The following is a 26,611-nucleotide window of genomic DNA, read 5'->3' as shown; positions in this document are numbered from 1 at the left end:
GCCTCTGTGGGACCCCAGACACCGTACAGCCAGTCAGACGGCCTCTGTGGGACCCCAAAAATGATTCTGACCCAGTCACCCCAATAAGTAGCTGCAAAAGAAAACCAATTAGTAATGACAGCTGTGGTGCTAATTGTGGCCACCTCCTTCTTGAGAAACTTCTGACAGATAACCAGTAGAAGCTGTCATTGACCCTGAATCCCTGGGCCAAGAAAGGAGTCCAGTGACTTCTCCATCCTTCAAAGAGAAGTAGGGGGCGGGCAGAGGGCGGTTTTCTTACTGCTGGTACGTTAGGGTACTCTCTATGTCTCTGTGACTTTGAAGTTTCAGAAACCATGCCTTAACTTTTAATTAATGCCCAGTACAATTTCTAATGGTGATTTTTGGTGCCAGTTTCACAAGCTCTGAAAAACAGTTGTCCGACTAGCTCCCAGGCTGTTAGAGTGGAGTTGAGGTACAATTCCACATACCAGAGTGACTCTTGGTTTCCCTAGGACTGTGCCTTAACCCTAAGTAAAGTTAGAGAGGAAAGAAAAGGCAAAGACGGTAGGCTGGGAGCCACAAGTCTTTATGGGCATGTCCATAAAGATCGTTTATGGGCATGTCCTGCCTGTTGTTGATCGTTTCCATCTATTGAATAACTCTGAACCATTGGTTCATGGAGAGACACACACATACACACGCACGCACGCACGGTTACATCTCTTCTGAACTGTGTATCGCTGCTGGATGAGTCAGGACACTCATTACCATTCCCCAAGGCAAAGGAAAAGCCTATAACCTTCCAGGAGAGGAAAAACCCAGAGTCGTCACTGATTCAGCCTTGGGGGTGAGTTCTTCTTGACAAGACACCTCCCAGCCTTTACACAGGGACAGACTGTGCCCTAAGCCCTGACTGTGTTGGTGGCGTGCCAGGATGGAGAGATACCTCGTTTTATGTTTTCTTCTTTAATCTGCTTGGATGGGGTTGGACCAAACTCCTCTTCCATGGGCCTGAACATCCGTTTAACTAGGACACTGCTGCTGGAGAAGACAAGCAGAAATGGTTAAGTACAGCGAAGCCTGTCACTGGTTCTCAGCTCTGTGGGTGACCATTATCCTGTCCCTTCCCTGTTCCCACCCCCCCCCATCCCCTTGTGGGGGAAGACTAAGGCTATGTACTGAAGATGCACCCTAAGGTGGAAAGCTGGGCTCATCTCCCCTTCCCTTCCGGAAGATCAGGGCCACAGGAAAGCTGATTTTACTACCAGTGACTTCGTGACACCCAAGTTGCAGCAGCCCCTCACATCCAAGGCCTGGCTGTCCCTTGTGCCCCTTATGGTCCCTTGGAGCACAGCAGGAAACAGGGCAGTCCACCTCAGTAGACCTCTGTTGGGGACTGTCCCAACTTCCCACAGTTCTCTCTTCCCTAGTTGCCACAGTAGGAGCTCCAATCCACACCTTCCCTCTTCCTCCTGGAAGACGGCAGAGCTGAGCCCTGAGCACACTCTGTAGGCCAGCTCTGATAGTTCTGCATTTGCTTCCTAAGTCCCCGTGCCTTCCAGACAAACTAAGGAAAGGGAAGGACCGTCAGAGGAAGAGAAACTAGAAGGCAAAGTAGAGAACCAGAGATTAGCTATCCTTTAGTCTCAGGAATGTGGATGTCGATCTGTGGAAAATGTTAACTTCTCCAGGGATTGTTCCTTAGGAAAGGAACGCTGAGGTCAGACCACCGTGACTGATTTAAAATCCCTGCTTTATAGTTTATTACTATACAGATTTGGACACGTCCCTCAAACTTCCCTGGGCCTCAGTCTCCTTATCTTCAGGAGGAGACTGTTGACATAGAAATGACAATATTTGAGGAACTAGAAATATTAATTACGCCGAGTTGATCATTACACACTATGTACACTGTCAAATGATCATGCTGTGCCCTATAAATGAATACAAATATTGTGTACCAAATAAAATTAATTAACTTAATGAAATTGAAAAGGAGGCTGGAGAGGTAGCTCTGCAGCAAAGATTGCAGGCCGCTCTTGCGGAGCACCCATGTCAGGCGGCTCAGGCTTCCATAAGTCCAGGTCCAAGGGATCCGACCCATCTGCTTCTGTGAATGCCTGCACTCGGGTGCACATGCCCACATACAACAACAGACACACATGGTTTAAAATAATGCAAATTAAAAATGTTAGAGGATGCTCAAGAGAATTCGGTGAGCGCTGGGGAACTCACAGGCCCTGGGACTCAGGGTTAGCACCAGTGAAATGTTAGGCAACGATAGAAGATGCTAATAAATGCAGGCTGGAGAGATTTGAGGGTAAGAAGAATGGAGAAGACTAGATTTTCCATCCAGAGCAAGTGGTTCAACTACCACTTGATCTTGGCATGGGAGACGGACATGCACTCACTCTAGTCTTGCAGACAGCTCAAATCCCTACCACTCCTGAGTGGACTTCCTGCCAGAGAGCCACTCATCACTTCCCAAGTGAGGTTAGTAGAAAACCAAGGGTCATCAAAGCCCATGGCACACTACCTACCTATGGGCAGTCCAAAAACATTTCTATTCATGCTAGTATCTTACACCATGAAACCAATGATATGTAATTTACCTTCCCATATGCCAGGGAGCATATCAGCCAATCAGATCCCTGCATACAAGTTCAGGCTTCTCAGAGCACACTGCACCTCCTTGCCCACTTAGGTCTCATGAGCACCGAGAGCCAGCCTGTGTCCACAATGGCAGAAGCCTCACGTGCTAATGCCTTCGCGGGAACCACCTCGTGAAAAAATCACCCACGAAACAGAGATCCTGGTGAGGGCAGGGGATGATGTCCAGGGCCAGCACTGCCTTATTTTATTCCCCTCTATGGCAAAGAATGGAAACAGCTGAGGAAAATCTAAAACTCAAGCCCCAGCTGAGGCCCGCAATCAGCATTTAGGGCACCTGCTCCTTCTGTCCTGTCCTGGCTGCTTTGTCCTAACAGCAGGCCATGGCACTTTGACTTATCTAGAACTGGAGTGACCGTGAACTTAGGACCAGAAGATTTTTTTTAAAGGGGGAAAGAAAATCCACTCACACAGTAGCCAAGGGCCATTAAACTAATAATTGGCAAATGGCCTGAAATTAATATTATCAGACACCTTCTCATGCTGTGTCACCAAGCAAGATTCATTTTAATCTTTCCAGTTCAGATGACCTGAGAACACCTTTTATTCCAAGCCGCAGCAGCCTGGAACTTTATCTCAGGCAAGTGCCTTCTGCAACCTTCTCGGGAAAACTGAAGCCAGGCTTCAGGGACTCGGGCAGGCATGAGGTTTCATGTGGACAAACGGACAGTCCAGGGGATGGTCCTGGGCGTCCTGAGCTCAGAGTCAACATTCTTTTCACGACACCACGATGTTCCTTATAAAATGTGATCAAGAGATTAGGTTTGTTCTAGCCACTGGAATTTGATTATTTCTGACTCAAGATTAAAAAAAAAAAAAAAAAAAGACAAACTAATTGTCTTTGTTTTCGAGATGAGAGTTTTACCAAGTTCTCTAGGCTGGCTTCAATCTTTTGACCCTCCCGCCTCAGCTACCTGATTTCTGGGATTACAGGCATCACGAACCACTATGTGTGGCTCTCTAAGCGATACTTAGAGAATTTACAACTGATTTTAGAGGTTGGATGCTGGGCAAGGTTCCAGCCCTAAGCAGCTTGAGGGTCATTTATTCAATTAATTCCTTTGTGATTCTCTCCCTTTGGGATGGAAGGTGGCAAGCTTTTTCTGAAAAGAGCCCAACGACAAATATTGAGGCTTCTCAGATTCCTGTTGTAACCATCAGTTCTGCTGTCTTACCAATGTAATCACAGACAAAGCAGAAAGGAACTAGCACCAATGTGTCCCAGGAAAAATGTTCCTTTAGGGGCTCAAGGGCACTTCATTTCACATGTTGTGGGAAGTCAGTCTTCATGGGAGGTTTTTAAACTATTGAAAACCATTCTTAGTCTATAGACTACTTAAAATCAGTCAAGTGGGGCTGTGTGTGGTGGCGCCTGCCTTTAATTTCAGCACTCAGGAGGAAGATGCAAGTGCATGTCTGTGAGTTTGAGGCCAGCCTGGTCTACATAGAGTATTCCAGGCCAGCCAGGGCTACACAGTGAGACCCTGCCCATCATCCAGACACGCACACGCGCGCGCGCGCGCGTGCGCACACACACACACACACACACACACACGCACGCACGCACGCACGCACACAGGAATGACATGACAACTTTGGCTCCAAGAATGGAGTCCGCAGTAAATGCTACACTTCCTTCACCAACTCTGAAGATGGGGAAGCCTAGGTCTGACTATGGATGGGAGAAAATAATCTTGGGATGTTAGTTACATACAACTAATGCAAACAAAGAGGATAAAAAAAGATATTGATGAATGAGTGTAATTTGAATTTGCTTTAAGAAAAAAAAGCATAGTATCCAGTTTATAAGAAGGGAGTTCCCAATATAATAATTCATGTGGTTCTAAACTTGTTTGTCCTGAAAACCAAGTTAAAAAAAAAACTTAGTGGTCCAGTTGGAGAGAGATGGCTCTGAGGTTAAAGGCACTGATGCTCTTACAGGACCTGGGTTTGATTCCCATGTAAGACAGTTCACAATCATCTGTGACTCCAGTTCCAGGGATCCAACAAGATCTTCTGGCCTTCATAGGTACCAGGCATGCAATGGGTACACAGACATGCACAGAGGCAAAATGCCCATACACATTTATTATTTACCTATTTATTTTTGCTTAAATGTAGTAGTTCCCCATGAGGGAAATTAAGACGTTAAAAGACAAAAAATACATTTTTGTTCTTTTAGTTTTTTGAAACAGGGTTTCTTTGTGGCTTTGGAGGCTGGCCTCGAACTCACAGAGGTCCACCTGCCTCTTGCCTCCTGAGTGCTGGGATTAAAGGCGTGTGCCACCACCGCCTGGCCAAAACTATGTTTTAACTAAGATCAGTTGCAAGGAGGAAAAGAAGTTTGAATGCTGAGGAAGGAAAACTCATCCAGAGAGAAGACCAAGCCCACGGACAGAAAGAAGTTACAAGCCATCCAGCAGATACAGAACTTCTTGGCGCATCGAGTGTGAAAATATTTGGAATGAGAGACCCTGAGGAGATTTGTGAAACACACTCGCAGAAGGCGAAGGTGGCTGGACACCTACCTCCCAAGAATGCGCTACAGACGCTACTATGGCCTAGAAAAGAGCTGTCTCAGCCCTTTTGTGGCTATAAACTTCTGAGTACATCAAACAAGTTAAAGATAGAAAGCACCTTGAAGACTTAGCTGCCCCTGAAAATCTCCAGGTGGGCATACGTTCCCGGCAAAGATGGGGAGCATGTTGTCCGTGTTGTAACAGAGACAGACGTGGAAGACACTAGGAGACAACCTCGTATCTAAAGTCCACAGGACAGCAAACAGGTTCTCAACCTGCTCGGGTCCCCATCAAAGCCGACAATCTATAGGGAAGGCTTCAGGAGCTGTGTTGGGGTCAACAATGGGAAGCAAGAAGCATCAGAAAGATTCTAGCAAACGGTGCACTAGATGGGTCACTTTTATCCAAAGGAGACCACAGGAAGGGAGGGGGACAGGAAGAGGGGTGTCACTCTGCTGCCACCCAACAGCCCCTTGGCAGTTCTAAGTCACAACACATGGGAAGTTCCCACCCCTGGACCACGGTGGCCCAGGGCCAGAAGGTGCACGGCACCCATACAAACACTAAGTGTTTAGCGTGAAATGACTGGTGTCTTACCTTTCTCGTTCGTCGTCTGTGTTGTAATACACCTGTGGTAGAAACAACAGGCACGTGTAAGGCCAGGAATAGTACAAACTGTCTCTCAAGAAGAAAAAAAGACACATTTGATTAACAATGTTCTCTCTCTCTCTCTCTCTCTCTCTCTCTCTCTCTCTCTGTGTGTGTGTGTGTGTGTGTGTGTGTGTGTGTAAGGAAATGCAGCCTCCTCACATTCTCCCTCGGGATAATGTTTATATTTTATAAAGTAAATTCAGAAACGTCACTAAAGTTAATCTGGTGTAACCAGATTACTCTGGCCCTCTGCCAAACGTTGCTCCTGACATTAAGAAAATCCACTGGTGAGATCTAAATACACGGTTTGGAAAGGCTGTGCTGCCTCCATTGATGGACTGGCTCTGGATGTCATGCTACCAGAAGAGGGCAGGCAAGAGAGCCATAGTGAGATGGCAGCAACAGGGCCTCTGTGTTTGCTCCCCAAAGGGTCTGGCTTTCCCCATAGCCACAGAAATGTAGGGTCTCAAAGAAACAAATGACTAACCGAGGTGCCTGTTTAACCTATCAAAGCAGATACCAGTCGGTCCTCCCAGCACCCCTCAGTTCCTGGGGCTCCTCCCAGTTCTCCCATCATCCCTCAGTACCTGTGGCTCCGCCTAGCACTTCTCACCTGGCACCCCATCCTAAACCTCCCCCTCCCAGGGGCGGGGCTTCGCTTCCCACACCCTGATCCCTATACAACAGCCATTGTGGTTATGCAGCTCCTTTGGCCTGGTAGCCTAGGCTGTGTCTGCTGGTCGAAGCTCCTCTCTGGCTCTCCCTCGACCCCCCTCCCCCCATGGTCTTCTCTGCCTGCTTTCTCACTTACGTTTACAGTAAAAGTCTTCTCCTCGCTACTTTAGGAGTGGCCGTGTCCTCCTCTTCATTTTCTCACGCATTAGCTAACTTCAGGCTATAAAGGTCATGTGGCAAAGGGAAGATCCCCAAGGACAAGTGTCTTTAAGAGAGCTCAGTGTCAAGCACAGAGTTAAAGAAATTGTGAAGCCTCCTGCTGGCCAGTGGTGGCACGAGCAGAGGCAGGAGGATCTCTATGAGTTCGAGGCCAGCCTTATAGAGGAACACCCTTATAGAGGGAGTTCCAGAACAGCCAGGGCTACATAGAGAAACCCTATTTCAAACCTCCCCCCCACACTCCCCTAAAAAGATGAAGAAAAGCAAAGGAACCATGAACCTAACTTATGAACTGATGGGCGGGCGGAGGGTCTGTTTGGCAGGGTAGCCCCTTGCCCCTGTTATTTCTAAAGCTTAACAGTGGGCCTTTGGGAATTATATCTGTGTGCTGTGGGGACATTTTTGTTTGGGTGGACAAGAATACCCAAGTCAGTATCAGACATCCGTGAATTCTCTTCTAAAGCTGGCACTGTCTCTACCCATTCAAGACCTCGCACACTCCCCATACCCTCTCAGAGGTTCCCAGAAGTGCTAAGATGTTGCCAATCACAGGCCCAATTGTATAACAAAAAATTACCTGAAATGCCCAAGGTTGAGTCACTATAGCAATCAGCTTGGGTGTGTATAAGAACTTTCATTCAGCTTTTTTTTTTCATGACTATTGCTAGATTGGATTTTGTTTCTTCTTAAATGGAAAGCCATGAGTGTAACACACACTACCCCAAGGTTCAGGGTGACGTCCTTCTGCCTCAAGGACCTCCTCGGCAACTAGCTCTTCCCAGAAAGCAACCTTTAAGAACTCCAGCTAGCCACTGTCCCATCCTTCCGCTACGCAGAATGATTGACAACTGGCTGTTCACAGGGCAGCCAGGACTTCCAGCCAGGCTCCCTCCTGACTCTCACTCTGAATCCAGGGTCACAGGGAACCCAAGGGTACTGTAAAGGGGCTTAGGCCAAGCAGTACCAAGCTGCCAGGCTGCTTTGCCTGGTGAGGAGGACAAACCCTTAAAGGTCAGTCACTCTGTCTCCTCGGAGTCTGCCTTGGGCATGACAGAGGGGTTAGTGAGGCTGTCAGGCTAGCCAGGCGAGGGCGCTCTTCTTCTAAAGATTCACTTACAGCTTTGTGTATTTCAGAGAGCTCTTGCCAAGAGACTACAGCAGCCTGTCAAGAGTGCCGTGGCACCACAGCCACAGTTGTGACAAGCAATGGGACAGTTTAACTCAGTTACTGCTCTTCTGGAAGATATGGAGACCTCACTCCATAGAGAGCACAGCTACATGCTTGGGAGCATTCTTTTAAAAATGGCCAGAGCTGGAGAACGGCTCAGTTGTTGAGAGCACTGGCTGCTCTTCCAGAGGTCCTGAGTTCAATTCCCAGCACCCACATGGCAGCTAACAACTGTCTATAACTCCAAGATCTGACACCCTCACACAGACATGCATGCAGCCCAAACACCAATGTACATAATATAAGAATAAATAAATTTAAAAAAAAAAAAATTCCGGTTACTGTGACCAAAAACAGCTCTGGCAGATGCTAAGGAACCTCTTTTCTCCACACAGTTAAGCAACCTTAAGGAAGAAAGGGGTGGTAGCCTTCTATTAGAGAGGGCTCAGCCATCAGTTAGCATGTGAAAGGTTCTCGGTCCGTGGTCAGAGGCTTCAGAGCACAGGGCAGACACACTGGTACCCACTTTCCTTTTCATTGAGCAATATCATGATCAGTTCTCCTGTGAATGTGTAGTTTTCATCATTACACTTGCAGCATCCACATAACTAAACTGTCACAATGACTTAACTATTGAATCCTTCATTTCATTTGGAGACATAACCATAGAACATAGTTTTATGAAGATCTAACATATGTTTTTTTATGCTTTAGATGACAAATGATTTATACATTCAATGAGAACTTTTACTAAGAAAAAAATGTTGACAGGGTCTTGAAACCTCCACACACACACACACACACACCTACACACACACACACACACACACACACACACACCCCTCCCCGAGGCTAGGATGATGTAGGACATTATTGATTGCTTTACTTTTCACCACTAGGTGGCGATATGCGCCATGATAGAGTCTGCTAGATGCAAGAAAACACAACTTCTTCCAGGCAGCTTTCTCCTATTGCTTTTCTCAACATTTTTCTAATAACAACTCACACCTTTCTTTGCCTAATCATGTTAGTATTCTCTCCCAAGTCTCTACTTTTTGTGTGGAATGATGCCGTCTTTTCTGCTCTACTAGACAGCATTGGGGGGGGGGGGGGGGGTCACGCAGGGAGACAGAAGGGTGTGAGCAGGGTCTTACCTGTCCAGTCCTCTGCAGGTTTGCAAAGTGAACATCTGGGATGAAGAGCACCGGCTGCGAGTGCAGGTCCGGCATGGTTTTGAAGTAGGTGATGTCACTCTTCTTTTGTAAAGGTAAGGCGGCCAACTTCCCATCAGAGGCTACATGCAAACACAACGCCCGTGAACAGGGGTTTCCTGTGTCTGAGGACTCTCAGCTATCAGGAAGTCTTAGCTAAATCCACGATTCTCCCCGAAGCTTGCTCAGCTGCTGCAGACATGACTATGCTTTCAATGTCTTCTCCCAGACCCACAGAAACAAAAAGACCCCGTGCTTCTAGGAAGTACTGCGTGTGGATAGAAGCTTCCTGAGTCCAGAGTATCAGACTCCTGCTTGCTTCCATGTGAATGACACCACCCCCACCCCCACACACCACACCCTGTCTCTGCTGGAAGGGTAAAGCAGGCCGAGTTTCCTTCTGTCTTCTCAGAGAACCCAGACGGCTGGGTCCCCTTAGCAGTCACTGGGGGGAGGGGGGAGGTGACTCACAGTTGTTGCACTGCGTTTGGGAGGCCTGGCCCTTCCCTTTCTTCCTGTTTTGCTTTCTCTCTTCATCTCGGATTTTTCTTTCTGCTCCCTGAGAGGGAAAACAAAGAAAGAGAGGCCTCAGCTCCTGGCAATGCAGTCCTCAGCTCTACACCCTGCAAGCTGACCTGTGAGAGATGCCAATGGCTCAGCTTGCCTCCTCCATCTGTCTCGGGCCTATTTCATGTGAGTTCCGAATCCATGTGGGAAGAACCAACTGAGTTTTCTAACTCAGCATCACCTGCTGAAAAAGTGACTCTGCGCTCTAACAGAATGACCTAGGCCCTGGCAAATGTGGGTCCCAGGCACAGACAGCTTTCAGACAAATGTGACTGCTCTGTGCAAGTTTTCCACTGCTTGCAGTTATGAACTTTAAAAGTAACCACAGGAAGAAATAAAGGGGTATTCTTTTCTGAGTTGTGGCCACACGAAGATGAAGGGACGCTCTGTGCGTGGAAGCTTCAATACCGCCCTACATGCTCAGAGACGGTGCCATTGTCCCACACAGAAGCGTGCACCCTCCCCTCTGCACTCCTGCTGCTTGTAATTTGACTTTTTCATTGGCCAAATTCAAGGCCACATTGCTAATTCTTATCCTGCTTCACGAGCATCCCTCATGGCTGGCATGATTCATTATCCATCTTCCTTGTTGGCTGTTTGTTAGCTTAATTTTCCTCTCATGATCCCAAGATAGAGACATCCCTGTACAATTTTCTCTTCTGGCTACAGGAGAATTCACCAGAACCATGTATCCACAACTCCCTAGACAGGTGACATTCGCAGGAGATCCAGGCCTAAGTTTCTTCCCTAGGTCTCAGTCCATGTTAAGAATCCCTTTCCCCTGCAGTAGCTGTTTGAGGCACAGTGTCTGTTTAAGGGGCAATGTCGTGTAATGCACCCAGCAACCTCCAGCCTTTAGAAAAGGCCTGAAACTATTACAAACAAAACAGTCTTGGTGATATAAAAATGTACTCCCCTCCTGAGCAAACAAGAAACAAAAGAAAGGGAGGGAGGGAGGGAGGGAAGAAAAGAAGGAATGAAGGAATGAGGAAGGAAGGAAGGAAGGAAGGAAAGAAGGAAGGAAGGAAGGAAGGAAGGAAGGAAGGAAGGTTAAAAGTCAAAGTCAAATGCTGAACATGCTTGGGACATGTGGTGGTGGCGCACTTGGGAGGCAGAGACTGGCAGATCTCATTGAGTTTGAGAGCAGCCTGGTCTACAGAGAGAGTTCCAGAGCAGCCAGCTCTGAGCTCTCCAGGAGCTGACTTTCTCCTCACCAGTTTTCCCCAGAGCACTCTCTCTCCCTGGGACAGAACTTCACTGTATAACTTCTCATGGAACAACATGACAACTTTCAGTCTGTTTGCACACAGCCCTCAACGTGGGCCTGCAGAGTGCGTACTGTAGGCCCTTCCCACGCTCCTCTGCTCTGCAGTGAATGCCTTGGGCAATCTCTCTTTTGTAAAGCAGCTCCATTATTCTCCTTCTCAGAAGCTGGTATCACACAGGTCTTTAAATGATTGATGCTACACTTACACTTCGGACTATCTCTTACAGGAGTCTTCAAATGATTGAAGCTACACTTACATTTGTGATGATCTCGTGTAGGGACCTTCAGAGTTTACATTTTTGTTACTGTAGCTATTCTGTCTCTTTGATAAGAGCTCTATGCCCTGAGTGCATAAGAACCTATGAATTTGATTTTGTAGGTGTGATTTCTGAAACTTCCAAAAGTTCTAGGTGAGGCCCCATGCAACACATCAAGTGTCAAAGGTTACATTGATGTATTCTAGGATAGTATCTATACCCTATGAATGTTCTAGATCTGTCATTTCAGCTTCATATTCAGACCAAAGTGCAGCAAGCTACCAACTGAATGTGAGCTCCCCTGGTTTCAGACCAGGCAGTTCATGACTAAGTGTCATGAAGCTGATCCCTGGTGATTCCTGTGTCCTTATGAAGAAACAACACAAAGCACAGGAAAGTGTCTATCTTTCTGACTCGTGTGAAGACAAGGTAAGAAGTCAGCAGGCAAAATGACCTTCTCGGGGACTGGACTCCTCCGTCTTAGGCTTCAAACCCCCAGAACTATGAGTAAATTTCTATTGCTCACACCACCTAGTCTGTGTTATTTTGTTTTAGTGACCTGAGAACTAGGCCATAGGGCAACAACAGTCATTAAAGGAAAGGTAAAATGGCACGCTGAGAAGCTGGGCATTGGCGGTGCACGCTTTTAATCCCAGTACTCGGGATGCAAAGGCAGGAGGATCTCTGTGAGCTCAAAGCCAGCCTGATCTACAGAGCGAGTTCCAGGACAGCCTCTAAAGCAACATGTAGAAACCCTGTCTCAAAAAACCAAAACAGAATGGCAAGCTGAGAACAGCCAAAGCAGCCAAACCAAAGGGCAGCGGGTAGGTGACCCTGACATATTTACCAAGACTTGAGAATGAAAGACTACCACTTCCGTGTGATCAAGAAATAATTCTTCAGACACCACTAGTCAAGAAACAGTGGCAAGGGAGGAATGCCACCCAGCTCCTAACAACAGTACCTTTCTGGCAAGCTGTCGTCTTTGCTCACCTTGTCACAGAAGACTTTGATTTGGCAGTATGCTCTGTGAATGGGTTTATTGCTGCGGTTGTTATAACTGTATGTGTCGATCTGAATCATCAAAGGAAGTCCCTTCACGCCCTTTTGGGAGGAGAAATCTGTACTCAAGCAATTCACGGTGATGAAAATCTGGAGGGAGAAAAAGAAGAAAGTTCATAAACTGTGGATATCCAGGGAGACACAAGCAGACGTGTGAATCGGAAGTCCTACACCGACCTATCAGGTGCCCAACACTTTCCCATAGAAACCTGCTGAACGCACAGATGCATGTATTATATATATATGGCTGTAAACTTTTTTCGTGACAGGGTTTCCCTGTCTAACAGCCCTGGCTGTCCTAGAACTCACTCTGTAGACCAGGCTGGCCTCCAACTCAAGAGTTCCACTTGCCTCTATCTCCTGAGTGCTGAGATTAAAGGCGTGTCCTACCACATCCTGGCAAGAAAAGTAATCTTAAAAAACAATAAATAAATAAATAAATAAATAAATAAATAAATAAATAAGGATGAGCCAGGTGGTGGCATGCACCTTTAATCCCATCACTCAGGAAGCAGAGGCAGGTGGAACTCTGGTTTAAGGGCAGCCTGACTACAGACTGAGTTCCAGGACAGCCAGGGTCACAAAGAGAAACCCTGTATCAATAAATAAATAGATAGGTGGGTGACAGATAAACAAATAGATATATAAAGAAGCTATACTCTCCTAAACAATTTGCTTTCATATTTGACTTTGAAATAGTCAATCTAAATAACCTTCTAGAAAGTACACCAGCTAAGCGTTATTCTCTTAGCCATAAATGAGTTAAGTAAAACATTGTTTTCTCAATGTACCAAAATTGTCACTTCTGGAGCTGGAGAGATGACTCAGCAGTTAAAACTACTTGCTCCTCTTGCAGAGGACTGGTGTTTGGTTCCCAGGACCCAGGCAGTGACTCACAATGTTGTAAGACCAGTTCTAGGGGATCTGACACAATCTCCTAGTCTCTTGTTAGCCAAAGTGGTGGCACACACCTGTAACCAGTCTCTTTCATGCACACAGTGCAAATACATGCACTCAGGCACACACACACACAAATTACATTAACTATTAACTTTAAAAGTTGTCACTTCTTTCATTTAATTGGACTGCTATATAAAATTAAATAAAATTAAAAAAAAAAAGTTGTCACTTCTAACTGTGCATTGGTGGCCCAGCACTCAGGAGGCAGAGGCAGGAGAATCTCTGTGAGTTAAGAGTCCAGCCTGGTCTACAGAGCCAGTTCCAGAACAGGCTCCCAAAGCTACAGAGAAATACTGTCTCAAAAAAACCAGCAAAAAAACTTCTAATAGTATAACTTTTCCTAGATTCTGACCTGCAAGATAAAAAAAATTAGATGCCTGGTGGTGTAAATTACCCAAGTCTGTGGGGCTTAAAATAGCTGAGTGATGCGTAGGCAGAAATCTAAGGTCTTTGTCATCCTACAGGGCAACCCTAGGCACTCTCACAGAGACACAAAGGTCCAGGTTTTGAGGTCCATCAGAAGATAAAATAAATAAATAAAAATAAATAAAATTACAAGATCAAATTAGAAAAAAAACAACTCTTTTAATCCAACAATGTTGAAAGCTGGTTATGCTTATATAAAACTTTCTTCCTTAACTGTGAAGTGTAGGATCTGGAATAATTTCTTAGCTTTTAATATTACTGGCACCTAATACAATGCCTAGCAAGGAGCAGACACTTACTAAGCACTAGATAAATGACTTAGCTTGCAGAAATCCCACTAGAGAGTCCAAAGCCATGACTTCAGCCCCTTCTCTGGCACTAAACCACTAAAAGACCTTAAACAAGTCACTCGATATTTCCAGCTTCCAGTGTTCCCTTTAAAGCACCTGTAGCCCTCTCCCTGCAGAAGGAAAACTAAATACTAATCTATTCCGTGCGCATGGACAAGTACAGGAACTGGCAAGGGCAAGAAATGGAGAAGGCATTAAGTGGAATGACAGCATCCTCCACCACTTCCAGTTAGTGGAAAGTGATGGGGGGGGGAGGGGAGAAAATCCTCATCTCATAGCTTGTAAGAAATTCAATAGAAAAACTTTAAAAACCTTTCAACAAAAAAAACACCAAAAGCAAAACAACATAAAATAGAAATGACATGAGCCCAACAGGGCAGAAAATTTAGCCAGTCTTTTGTTCTGTTTAACAGAACAAACAAAGCCAATTTTCATTATAAAAGATTGGTAGAGATAGTGAATGGGTGTAAATGATGAGCTGAATAGGCTAAGATGACCCTCATTCTACACAATGATGGGTCACAGTCAATAGATGGCATTTGCCATGGTTTGCATCTGCAGTTCCCCCAGAGAATGTGTGAGTGATGTTAGAGGCTGGGTAATGTAGAAGGTGGCCTGGCTGGGAACTAGGTCTCTGTGCCTTTGAAGGGTATAGCCAGCCCCTGGCTGTTGGCATGCCCCAGCCATGATGCCTCCCAGCCACAATGGATGGAAGCCTTCTGAAACTCAGAAAAGAGAAAAAAAACAAAACACCTCTCTTCTGGCAAGCTGTCCTCATCAGGAGTTCTGGTCACAGTGACACAAAAAAAAAAGGAACTGAGAAATCATTTAAAGATGATTCTTGGCCAGGGCTACATAGAGAAACCCTGTCTCAGAAAAGGAATAACAAACAAAAAAAAAGAAAACAAAACAAAAAAAAAAAAAAAAAACAGTGATTCTCTCAAGAATGAGTGAAAAACATTGAAGTCACTGGGAAAACCAGGACGTATATTATTGTGTATAAGACAACTTTTCAAAAGTTTTGTCCCCTGGACTTTTGATGGACCTCAAAACCTGGGCCTTTGTGCCCCTGTGAGAGTGCCTAGGGTAGCCCTGCAGGATGACAAAGACCTTAGATTTCTGCCTAAGCATCCCTCAGCTGTTTTAAGCCCCAAAGACTTGGGTAATTTACACCACCAGGCATCTAATTCCCAGTGCCTTAGCAAGCAGCAGGACAGGTGACGAGTTTCAATGATGTGCTAATGACAACAACTTTGCCTGCTGTGCCACCGCCTGAGAAAACAAACACTCTAGATTTTTTCTGTCTCCTGTATTGTGCAGGTGCTCTGAGAGACATCGTGAGTGTGTGTGTGTGTGTGTGTGTGTGTGTGTGTGTGTGTGTGTGTGTGTGTGTAAGAGCTAAATTTTTGAGAGCCTGAAGAGATTGCTCAGAGGTTAAGAGCAGTGTCTGTTCTTTCAGAAGTTCAGTTCCCAGCAACCACATGGTGGCCAGAAGCCTTCAGTAATGAGATCTGATGCCCTCTTCTGGAATGCAGGGATACGGGCAGACAGAACACTGTATACATAATAAATAAATCAATCTTCAAAAACAGGACTAAATTTTTCCCTGTCCTTAGTTTTGAGACAAGGTCCTCCTCTGTAGCTCAAGGTCACCCAGAACTTGGGACTTGCTGTTTAGGTCAGGCTGGTGTTAAACTTGGTGACCCTCTTGATTCAGCCTTATATGGTTGGGCTTCACGAATGGCTGGGTCACTAACTTACATGCCCATGGTTCACTGTGGGCCTATCATAGGTAGGAAGAAATGCTAATTATGGCCTATCAGTTCCAAGTCTAAGAGGCTTATAACCACCATGCTCAACAAGAATGAATACATTTTAACTCCTTTGCACACACATACAAAAGCATCCGTGCACACAGACACACATACTACACACAGAGAAACACACACAAAGGGAAAGGGTAACTGTATAAGGTTAATACATTAATGTTAATTTTCTTACCTTACTGTTTATATGGACCCTGTAATATCTTGTTGTATTAAATATACAACAAAAGATACTTTTAAATATACATATGTGTGTGAGTATATATATATATGTGTGTGTGTGTGTGTATATATATATATATATATATATAGTCATTTCACTCATTTATTCTTTTCATTCATTTATTCAGTCCTTAAGAATTCATGGAAGCACACAATGAAACAAATAGTATTGGACACTAGAAATAGGAACAAAGAAAAAGAAATAGCAACAGAAGCAAAGTCGGCCTCATAGAGGTAACAATTCGGGGTGGAAGGGGGTGTAACAAGTAATCGGCAACGACTATCATACAGTGGTCCAAGACAGGCGTGAGCAGAGGCCCCAGGCACACAGAGCAAAGTCCTTAGCCAGGAGGATGCCTGTGAAATATGAGCCACGAGGGCACAGGCTTGAGAGGAGCCTCACAAAGCCTAAGGAATGGGGTTTGGGTGGGCGTGGGGGATGAGATCAACTGAGGACACGAATTCCTGAGTGGTGGGGACTCCTAAGAAAGGCCACGGCAGACAGGGTGACTTCAGAGTAGAAGCATGCTGTCCCCAACAGTCACAGTAACAGCAAATGCTACCTGCAGCCTTGGAGAGGCCCCAAGTGGCAGACAACTTTATTTGATACTCACTCAGGCAGCAAATGTTTTCAAATGTCTTAAGTGTCCTGAGGCTGTGCTAGCACAAACGTATAAGCTATGGGCCCTGTGAGCACGGAGGACAGGGGTGAGGTGGGGTGATGGAAGATGTGCTGGTGGGGCCTTAGAGACTACAATGGCTTCATTGACCACTGCTCTGCGGGCCCTTTCCAGGGACACTTGACTTCTTTTATTGCTGGCAATGCAGCAATCTTGGCCAGAATGCCATTTTGTGTCAGCAAATCAAATGTTTGCTCTGCTGAACTGTGTGGTTGTCCCTGATTCTGGCCATGTGGCGACTGAAATCCTGACCTTTTTTTTTTTTTTTAAATCCCACTCCATCAAAAGGTCTACCAAGGAGAAAGAGAAGCTAATGTTCTGGTGGATATTTCCTATATGGTTGGACTTCACGAATGGCTGGGTCACTAACTTACATGCCCATGGTTCACTGTGGGCCTATCATAGGTAGGAAGAAATGCTAATTATGGCCTATCAGTTCCAAGTCTAAGAGAGCTAGAGCAATAGATTATGACTGTTTACCAGGACCACTTAAGTACCCTGGTCATCTAGAGCCAATGAGATGTTCACTGGCAATGGATTATAATAGACTCAACCGTCCTTGGAGCAGCTATAAAAGTCAGTCACCCAGGACACAAGGCCCTTAAAAGCCAATTGAGTTCCATGGGGAGACATTTAAACTCAGTGCTCTTAAAATAGAAAGGGTCTCCACAGAAGTCCAGTGTGGCTCAGACTCCAGGCATTGTGATCCCATAAAAGGTAAAGTGCAGAAGTTTGCCTTCTGTGTAGCAATGCGCTGGCCATCTCCTGGGTCAGCGGAACCGGCAGTTTGCAGGCAGGATGCGATGCCCTGCTTCCCTCTCCTGCTGACTAACCCCTTGGAAAGCAGCTGGCAATGTCTGACGGCATCCATCTTAGCCTGGCTGTGCCACACTCAAAATCCAAATGGTTGAACTTTAACCGAAGCGGGGGTGGGGAGGCATGGAAGGCCTCGGAACTGATAAGCATTCATTTGTTTCTTTCATCTTGCAAACCCAACCATGTCCCTGCTCCGCCGGGAGCAGGCAAACACGCGCCCCACTTTCTCGGAAGTTCACCTACAAGAACTGGGTGTAGATGTGTTACAGAGGTCTGAGGAGGACACAGGACAATTGCGAGACCTCTGCTCCCACGCACAGCATTTGACAAATGTCACGTGTTCTCTTCTATTTCATAAGCCCGCTTTCCCTTCCCCTGGAATAAAGTGTGTGTATTCAGGCAATTCATAGAGAACAATTCAATTTCCTCACATGTGCAGGGTGAATCAGATAATTCCTGAATGTGCCTAAGACACTTTCCCCTGAGAGACCAGTCCAATAGCTTGTGACTTTTTAAAAATAAAATCATTTGTTACACATGAACGGCGGCTCCTGTTTTGTGACCTCTAGCACAAAGCAACTTTGCAGAGATCTCAATCTCAGCCGTGCCCCAACCACCAAGCACGTGGGGAGGTTTATTAAAATAAAAGCACTCAAGCTGGACATTGCTGTCAATACACCTTTAAACCCAGCACTCGGGAGACAGAGGCAGACGGATCTCTGTGTGTTCGAGGCCAGCCTGATCTACAGAGGGAGTTCCAGGACAGGCTCCAAAACTACAGAGAGAAACCTTGTCTCAATAAATAAATAAATAAATAAATAAATAAATAAATAAATAAAATAAAATAAAATAAAATAAAAGTAAACACTCACTCCAGTGAGCTTCAGAGCCACTGTTAACCTTCACTGGGTTCTGGGGTTTTCTAGTAAAACAATTGACCTTTAATTGATTGAGAAAGCAACTCAAGATTTAAAACGAAACTCTCACATCCATGATTTATTCAACATCATGGGCTTGTTTGACTTCATGAATTCTGTACTATCTTCCTGGTTAAAGGCTTTTTATATTATTTATGTATTTCCTAATACTCTGGATCCTAAGGAATTCATCCAAGGATTCACACAGGCGTTGGCCCCAAAATCTCAGGTACCGGGCGTGCACGGAAAAAGCAGGTTTAATGTCAGAACCCATTCTCGTTTACAAAACTGATATGTAAATACACAAGAGTGCTGTTGCCAACTCCTCAGCTCCTCCTTCTCCCCTCCTCCTGTTCCATCTCCTCCCCCTCCTCCATTTTTCTTTCCCTAGACAGGGTCTCACTATGTGTCTCTAGCTGTTCCAGAACTCACTGTGTAGACCAAGCTGGCCTGAACTCACAGAGATCCTCCTGCCTCTGCCTCCAGAGTGCTGGAATTAGTCTTGCGTCTTGTAAAACACCTTTAGACAACGTCTGTACATTTTTGTCATTTTGCATCCACTTTGATAAGATTGTACTGAAGTGCAGATGGAATGACAAATTGAGACAGGCAAAACGAGGAAGAGTTAACTCTAGTACAATGTCAGGGAGCCAGGTGAGAAAATAACACAATATGAGATGTGGAATTTGGGTGTCGTCCTTCTGCTCTGAGGTGAGGTTAGGCAAGACCAGTCCTCCCCACATTCCTGCTCTCAGGGAGCTTGCTGTTTAGTTCAGGACTTCCTGAAACCTCAGAAAGTACAGCCTTTGCAGGTGTGATTTCGATATTTCTCTCTCTCTCTCTCTCTCTCTCTCTTTTTTTTTTTTTTTTTTTTTTTTTTTGTTTACCTTACATTCTCACAATGCATTTCTTTTCTATACATGGTATTGGTATGTCTGAATACACACTCTTGAATTCTACCATGGCATCCCTATTTTTCAACCACCCATGGGTTTGTCGTTGTTGTTTGCAGAGCACATCAAATTGGGTCCGTGTCGGGGCCACCGCTCTCCACTGTCCTCGCAGACACACACAGGAGCAGCCGCTCCTCTTTCAGATCTTGGTTCAATGCTAGCTCTTCGGATAGACCAGCTGTGGCCTCCCCACCCAGAGTCACTTTTCTCCCTTCCAGCCAGAAGCACGCTCTATTACGTGTCCCTTTTCTGTTTTCTTCACGCACTTATTGTTTGAATTTAATCTGCTGTTTAGCGTTTCATTACCTGTGTGCCCCACGATGGGGAGAAGCCCATGAGAAGGGCTCTTTGTCTGCCTCAAGTTAGCTGCATTATGCCAGGCAAATATTTACTCGATGAGTTAAGAGAACATAAATTATTTTTCCAAATATGCTTTTTCCCTTTTTTACACAATCTTGCTTTCATAAGTAATAATGCCTAGAGGCCAAGGTTGACATAAGCAGGGGAAGGTGTCAGGGTCACAGGGACAGTCTGCTGCTCTGAGCCCACGTATTCTTGGAAGCCATCTGACTGCTAGTCTGTGTGTCCGTCTATCTACCTGCAGATGAGGTCTCAGCACACCTAAGGAAATAGAGCACCAACTACATAGTCAGCATGATTGTCTGTCTGTCTATCCACCTACCTCCCTAACCACACATGCTTGCACCCTCTGGAAGAGCTACAAAAGAATGTATGGAGAGCATGGAGTGCCTGCCTATCACAGCAGGCCCTGCTCCTGGGGCGCAGCAGGGCGGGGCAGGGGGACCGGGAAGCAGCGCTTATTCTCAGGTCTAGTCAGCACAACTAGACACCAAGTTGGACAACCCAGACCACAGATGCTGTGAGAATTTGGAGAGAAAGGGAAGTGCTTAACTGGGAAGCCCCCCTGTAGGATCCGTGGGATAAGAAGAGAGAGAGGGGAACCAAAGGAAGGGCAGGATGTGTATGGGGGACAGGAAGTGGGGTGGAGCTGTGGAGAGGAACAGCAATTCATTCATGCAATCAGCAATGGAGCTGCCCCGGGGCCAGGTGTGTGCCGTGAGCCACGGAGGACAGTACAGCAGGCCCACAGCAGCAAGTCAGAGGCTGAGAAAAGCCATGGGGCAGAGAGGGAGGGCCCACACCCCTTCCAGACTAGGTGGACTCCTCACCTGGGCCAGGGAGGCCCATAGTGAGAGGACACAGGCCCAGCAGAGAGCGGGAAACAGTCACTCAAGAGGACTAGAGTAACCTCCAAGCTAAAACCTCCAACACAGGCGTTAAGTGGGGCTGTCCTACAGTGGAGGGTGTTACAAGCAGTTTCCAAACTGCTCATAACAAAAGGAGGGTTTTCCAGAAGCCAGCTTTCTCTACAGCTGAGAGCAAGATGAAATTCAAAACCAGGAAAAGGGAGGGAGGGAGGGAGGGAGGGAGGGAGGGAGGGAAGAAAAGAGAGAGAGAGGGAGGGAGGGAAGAAAAGAGAGGGGGAGGGAGGGAGGGAAGAAGGAAGGGAGGGAGGGAAGGAGGAAGGGAGGGAGGGACTCTTAACCAGCCCTTCTGCTTTCAGACCTGGTCTTTTAAGTAGCTCCAACAATCCCCACCTTGGTGCTATTGTATTTAAATGAGGTCATACTTTTAAACTGGAAAGGGCTACACAGGAAAATCTGAGGCGTCGCCCCGCCATGACAGTAACATGATGCTGCCCACAGCAGCCTCCCTGCTCATCTCTGTAACCGCACACCCTCAGACTGAGAGCCCAGTCAACCAGGCCACCCTTGTCCACTGCCAGGCCACCCCTGTCCACACACCCACCCACACCCACCCACCCACACCCACACACACACACACACACACACACACACGCACACACACGCACGCACGCACACTAGGCGCTCACGCCCACAGGACACACCTCCTCCTGGTCAGCTTCTCCTCAGGGAGTTTGTGACACCAACCTCAGATGACTCCAATGTGGATAAGTTTATGGTCTTGTATAGAACAAACAGTAAACCAAGGTAAACTTATTCTTAAAACATCAAATCTACTTCCGCACAGAATTTCTGGAGGGATATCTGGGTCAGAAGCCTCCACTACTCTTCATAGAGCCGTGTCCAGCGTGCCACGCAGCAGGTGCACACAGCACAGTGGGTGAGGGACACCTCTAGGACACTCACTGCCTGACAGTTGGCAGGCTGCTTCACAGAGGGACAAGCCCCTGTCCTGAGAATTTGAATGTAGACGGAAAGATTCATTGACTCAACTTCTTGATGGTTTTGTTTTCTTGTCCTCTCTCTCTCTCTCTCTCTCTCTCTCTCTCTCTCTCTCTCTCTCTCTAAGGGCCTCATGTATGCATTCCTGGTTTCTGTGATACCAGAGACCAAAACCAGAGCTTTGGACATGCTAGGCAAGCAGACTTCCAACTTGGCCACATCCCCAGATCCTAAAACTTGTTTGTAATGCTTGAATCTGATACAAAATTCAGCAGGCGCAAAAGGAAAAACTGCACACTTTCTGCCTCCTTTGCTCCCCAGTTACACATTTCAACACACTGTGCAAATTCCTGACCTGTTCTGAAAGTGGCAGCAGAATACACACAGCCCCCATTCATACTTCTGAGTGATGACATCTGATAATTCTGTTCCTTAAGAATACATATAGAATGACAATTTCTCCCCATTAGGCTGCTTCCAGCTTTTGATTTATCAGCAATGCCATCATGCATGCTGGCATTTATACTTTATTACTTATAAATTAAGCTACTTTTCCCCTTTTTCCTTTTTTTTAATTTAAATTAGAAACAAGCGTGTTTTATATGTCGATCTCAGTTCCCGCACCCTCCTGCCCTCCCCTGTCCTCCCCACTGACCCCCTATCCCATTCCCTTTCTGCTCCCCAGGGAGGGTGAGGCCTTCCATGGGGGATCTTCAAAGTCTGTCACATCATTTGGAGCAGGACCCAGGCCCTCCCCCATGTGTCTAGGCTGAGAAAGTATCCCACTATGTGGAATGGGCTCCCAAGTCCATTTGTACACTAGGGGTAAATACTGATCCACTACCAGAGGCTCCATAGACTGCCCAGGCCTCCCAACTGACATCCATGTTCAGGGGGTCTGGGTTGATCCTATGCTGGTTTCCCAGCTATCACATTGGGGTCCATGAGCTCCCCTTTGTTCAGGCCACCTGATTCTGTGGGTTTCTCCAGCCTGTTCTTGACCCCTTTGCTCATCACTCCTCGCTCTCTGTAACTGGATTCAGGGACTTTGGCTCAGTGCTTAGCTGTGGGTGTCTGCTTTCCTTCTAACCAAGCTACATCTTTCTCTGCAGTTTTTGCACACAGGAATATAAATTCGCCACTGAAGTTGCTTTCTTCGGCTTGAAGCAGGCGTTCTCGGCAGCATCTTTACAGGCACAAGTTTTCAAATCTGAGTTCCCTTCGATCACTAAGCTCCAGTTTTGGAGCTCCCACCTCAGCCTAGGGTGAGGTCCAAGTATGTGCTCTAACAATTCCCCAGGTTCACTTGGCTTCCTTGCCTGATGGCTCTTCCCCCTCCTGCCTCTCCTCCCAGTCCTTGTTTGCAGCATCTTTACTAACCAGCATTCCTTCCCTGACTCCTGTTTCTCTAATTTCCAAAGCCTTGCCCCACCCAGCCTTTGTCTGCCGTCCTACTGTCCACCACAGGTGATCCGTATCAATCCATCCTTCTGGGCTCCACAGGCCCTGCTCTTGAGCCTTCCGATCTCTGAACATCCCTTCACCATCCGGCACACTCACCTCTCCAACCTCTAAGGTGTAGCAGATCTCCTCCATCCCGCTCTCCCTCCCTCCCTTCCTCCCCCCCCCCCACACACACACCTTCCCTGATCGCACAGAAATGACGCCCTCTATCTGCAGAAGGTATGAAATGCAGGACAAGAAGGGTGAAGAGCAGGAGAGCCACATTATTCTAATTCCTCATCTAAATTTTTAAAATAAAAAAATACATAAAAAATGACAAAAGAGTAAAGAAAAGAAGGAGCCAGGCATAGATAGTGATTCCTGCCTGTAACTAGGGCTGGGAGATGGAGGAAGGAGTCCTAGAAGTTCATCTTCGTTCCAGGCTGGACCCTAGTTCCTCTTGAGAGCACAGCCTGTGCCTGGCCATGGATCCCATCTTCCTTAACCTGACCACACTGCCAGTGTGTGTGGAGATGTTCCTTCAAGATCCTCTCAACATGGCACTCTTAATGTCAGCACTTGGGAGCCAGTGGCAGGCGGAGCTCTATGAGCTCGAGACCAGCCCGGTCTGCAGAGCAAGTTCCAGAACAGGCTCCAAAGGTGCACAGAGAAACCCTGTCTTGGAAAACAGTGGGAGGGTCACACTCAAACAAAGGGTGGAATCTTGGCTTTATTATGCATTTGCTGTGTTAGCAAGGTAAGCTGGCTCACTTGAAATCGCCTGTTAGTCAGATGAAAAATGTCACCTGCTTAGAGACATGAATAATTGGATAATATATTAAAAAAAAAAAAAAGACCAGGGATGGCAAGGGGCCTGTGATATAGTAATTGCTGAACAAATATAAGCCATTGTGCACACAAGCACACACATTATGTCATGAAATCCAAGTGTGTAACCCAATCCTCTGCACTGCACAATAGTTCGTCGCTGTTAGCTTCAGAACCATAGGTAGAATGCATGGCAGAAACCATGGCTACTCCACATGGTGACAGACCCTCTGCTATCTTCAGTGAGGTACCATCCAAAGATTACTCCTTGTTCATAGCATTAGCTCCAGCCCCCTAGCTCTTCCCGTCAGCCTTTACCTTATGAAAGGGGGACAAAGGCATGGCTTTGTTTAAGTTCAATGCCAAAGACTCCAGCAAATGTTTGCCGTTCCCTTTTAAAGCTCCCTCCGCCCACACCACGCCCCAGCAAACACATAAAAACGCCATTTGCCCAGCTTGGCGGTATGTAACTCAATCTTTTTAGGCCTCTCCTGGGAGCCTCTCCCAAAGCTCTCTTTACTCTCGAGACCATAGGATGTCCCATAATATTCTCCCTCAGATGACCTGCTTAAAATCAGGCCCAAGTCACACAGCAATGGGGTATAAGGTCTGCAAATGGCAGTATCTCTCAACTCCCCTAGAAGCTCCCAAAATCATCAACTTACTAGAGGTCATGGGGTGGGGGATCAGCAAAGTTATGAACCTTGGTCACTCGGAAATACTCTCTCCTTTATACAGTGCTTCATCTCTCTTTATGCATCCTGAAAAGCAATATTTGCACATCTTCCCACATCTCTGGTCTGGGAGTTCAAGGGAAAGAGTACTGTCCTCTTGGAAGCATGACCTAGGAAAGATGTATCGTGACTACCACGTTTTAGCTTTTGATAAATTAGCTTTTTGGATTTGTTTATTTTATTCTATGTATAGGAGTGCCTTTCTACATATATGTATGTGTGCCACTTGCGTGCCTCATGCCCTAGGAGTTCAGGAGGTGCCAGATCCCTCAGAACTGTGAGCCACCATGTAGGTGCTGGGAACAGAACCTGGGGCCTCATCAAGAGTAACTAGTGCTCAGTCGTCCCCAGTCCCCCAGCTTTAGCTTTCGGAGCCCTGTGGTTGACACAGAGCACCAGTTAAAGCACAGTGTAACCCATGTGCCTGTAATTAACCCCACTTCACGGCCAGCCTCTGCCACCGGAGACTTAGCCTCAACAACAGCATCTGTTAAACATCTTAGATGAAAAAGGAATGTTAGGGAACAGATGTATAAATGGGGCTGGATACATGACTCGGCAATTAAGAGCATTCGCTGCTCTTCCAGAGGACCCAGGTGTGGCTTCCAGTACCCACATCTGGTGGTTCACAACTGCCTGTAACTTCAGTTCCAGGGGAATGTGACATCCTTTTTTGGCCTCTGTGGGCAACACACACACAAATAAAAATTAAAATTAAAAAAGGAGGCAAGAAAAGAAATAGCAAATCTGAGACATAATAGATTCACCATAAATAGGTACTAAGTTTAAGTTTAAGCTACCTTTTTTTAAAAAAAAAAAAGAAGAAGCTGGGTTTTTGTGGGGGGGGGGGAGTAATTGTTTATTATTTATACAGTGTTCTAAATGCATGTTTGCCTTCAGGGCCGAATCAGGCACCAGATCTCATTACCAATGGCTGTGAGCCACAGTGTGGTTGATGGAAATTGAACTCAGGACCTCTGGAAGAGCAGCCAGTGCTCCTTACCTCTGAGCCATCCCTCTCTCCAGGCCACTTAAACTGGCCTTTTAATTAGCATAATCTCACTCAAAGTAACTGTAAAGATGGGAGTGTGCAAGAAGATTATAATAACTCTGCCCTCCCAGTCCACAGCCTCTTTGTAGTGAAATGTCACTGCCCTCATAGACCACGCCTTCTCTTAAGCTAGTGAAGAGGTTCCTGCCTCATGTCCGAGAAGTTGGGTGGGGCTTGCTCACCATTAGCTGTACCCTGAGAGGGCAGCACCTGAAGGAAGACACAACCCACACAAGGAAAGAGAAAAGATGCTAAGAGTTCACACAGACAAAGGAAGTTGCTCTACAGAACCCTGCTCATCACATCTCCACACACTGACTCAGCCAACTTGTCTTACAGGACAGGCAGCTGCCAAGTAGTGCTCCAGCATCCCAAAAGCTCATCTTCCTTAAGTTAAGATGGACCATGTCAACAACCACTCCTCAAAAAATAGCCTCAATTCTTAAATGGCATCTTCTTAATACTAAGGCAAAAATCAGATACTTGCCATTAATTAAAAGTTAACTATTAAGGGAAACGGTTCAGGGGAAATGTCAGATTGCCATGCCCACACCCACCTGACTGGTTTCTAGAGTTTCAAATTTACAGGTGAGCTTCTATTATAAACCCGTGTGTGTGTGTGTGTGTGTGTGTGTGTGTTTATTCAGCTTCTTAAGCTACATATGCCTTCATCTCAGAAAATAATCTCCACCTTGACTTCATTTCATAAATCATAAATGTTGTGCCTCTTACACGGGTAAAGGAAAGACAAAAAAAAAAAAAAAGTCTCCACTGAATAAAAATATAAAAGAAAAACACATGGACAAAACCATAAAAATGAATCTGAGAATACCAGAGAAAGAGTTAGAGACCTGGGAAAATGGAAAGTTAATGTGTAATGTAAAAAAGAGTTACAGTATTAGAAAACACTGCTCTTTAGTGGGTACAAT

The 26,611-nt window shown here is 46.2% G+C and overlaps 1 protein-coding gene across 5 annotated transcripts in view; it reads right to left on the bottom strand.

Moving 5' to 3' along the window:
* Grhl2 (grainyhead like transcription factor 2) overlaps positions 1-26,611 on the bottom strand; it is a 115,356-nt gene that overhangs the window by 13,064 nt on the left and 75,681 nt on the right. For 4 of the 5 annotated variants that reach the window (XM_051202743.1, XM_051202745.1, XM_051202746.1 and 1 more), the window contains exons 9-13: positions 12,180-12,338; positions 9,567-9,654; positions 9,039-9,178; positions 5,769-5,800; positions 929-1,023 (exon numbers count right to left, since the gene is read on the bottom strand). In XM_051202743.1, the coding sequence (XP_051058700.1) occupies positions 929-1,023; positions 5,769-5,800; positions 9,039-9,178; positions 9,567-9,654; positions 12,180-12,338 (514 nt within the window). The remainder of the gene's footprint in view (positions 1-928; positions 1,024-5,768; positions 5,801-9,038; positions 9,179-9,566; positions 9,655-12,179; positions 12,339-26,611) is intronic. The other variant, XM_051202744.1, reaches the window with a different exon arrangement.

The sequence above is a fragment of the Phodopus roborovskii genome, unplaced genomic scaffold (assembly GCF_943737965.1).
Source record: "Phodopus roborovskii unplaced genomic scaffold, PHOROB, whole genome shotgun sequence".
Lineage (NCBI taxonomy): Eukaryota > Metazoa > Chordata > Mammalia > Rodentia > Cricetidae > Phodopus > Phodopus roborovskii.
Note: the sequence above shows the minus strand (reverse complement) of the source record. Positions and strands in the feature narration are given on the sequence as shown.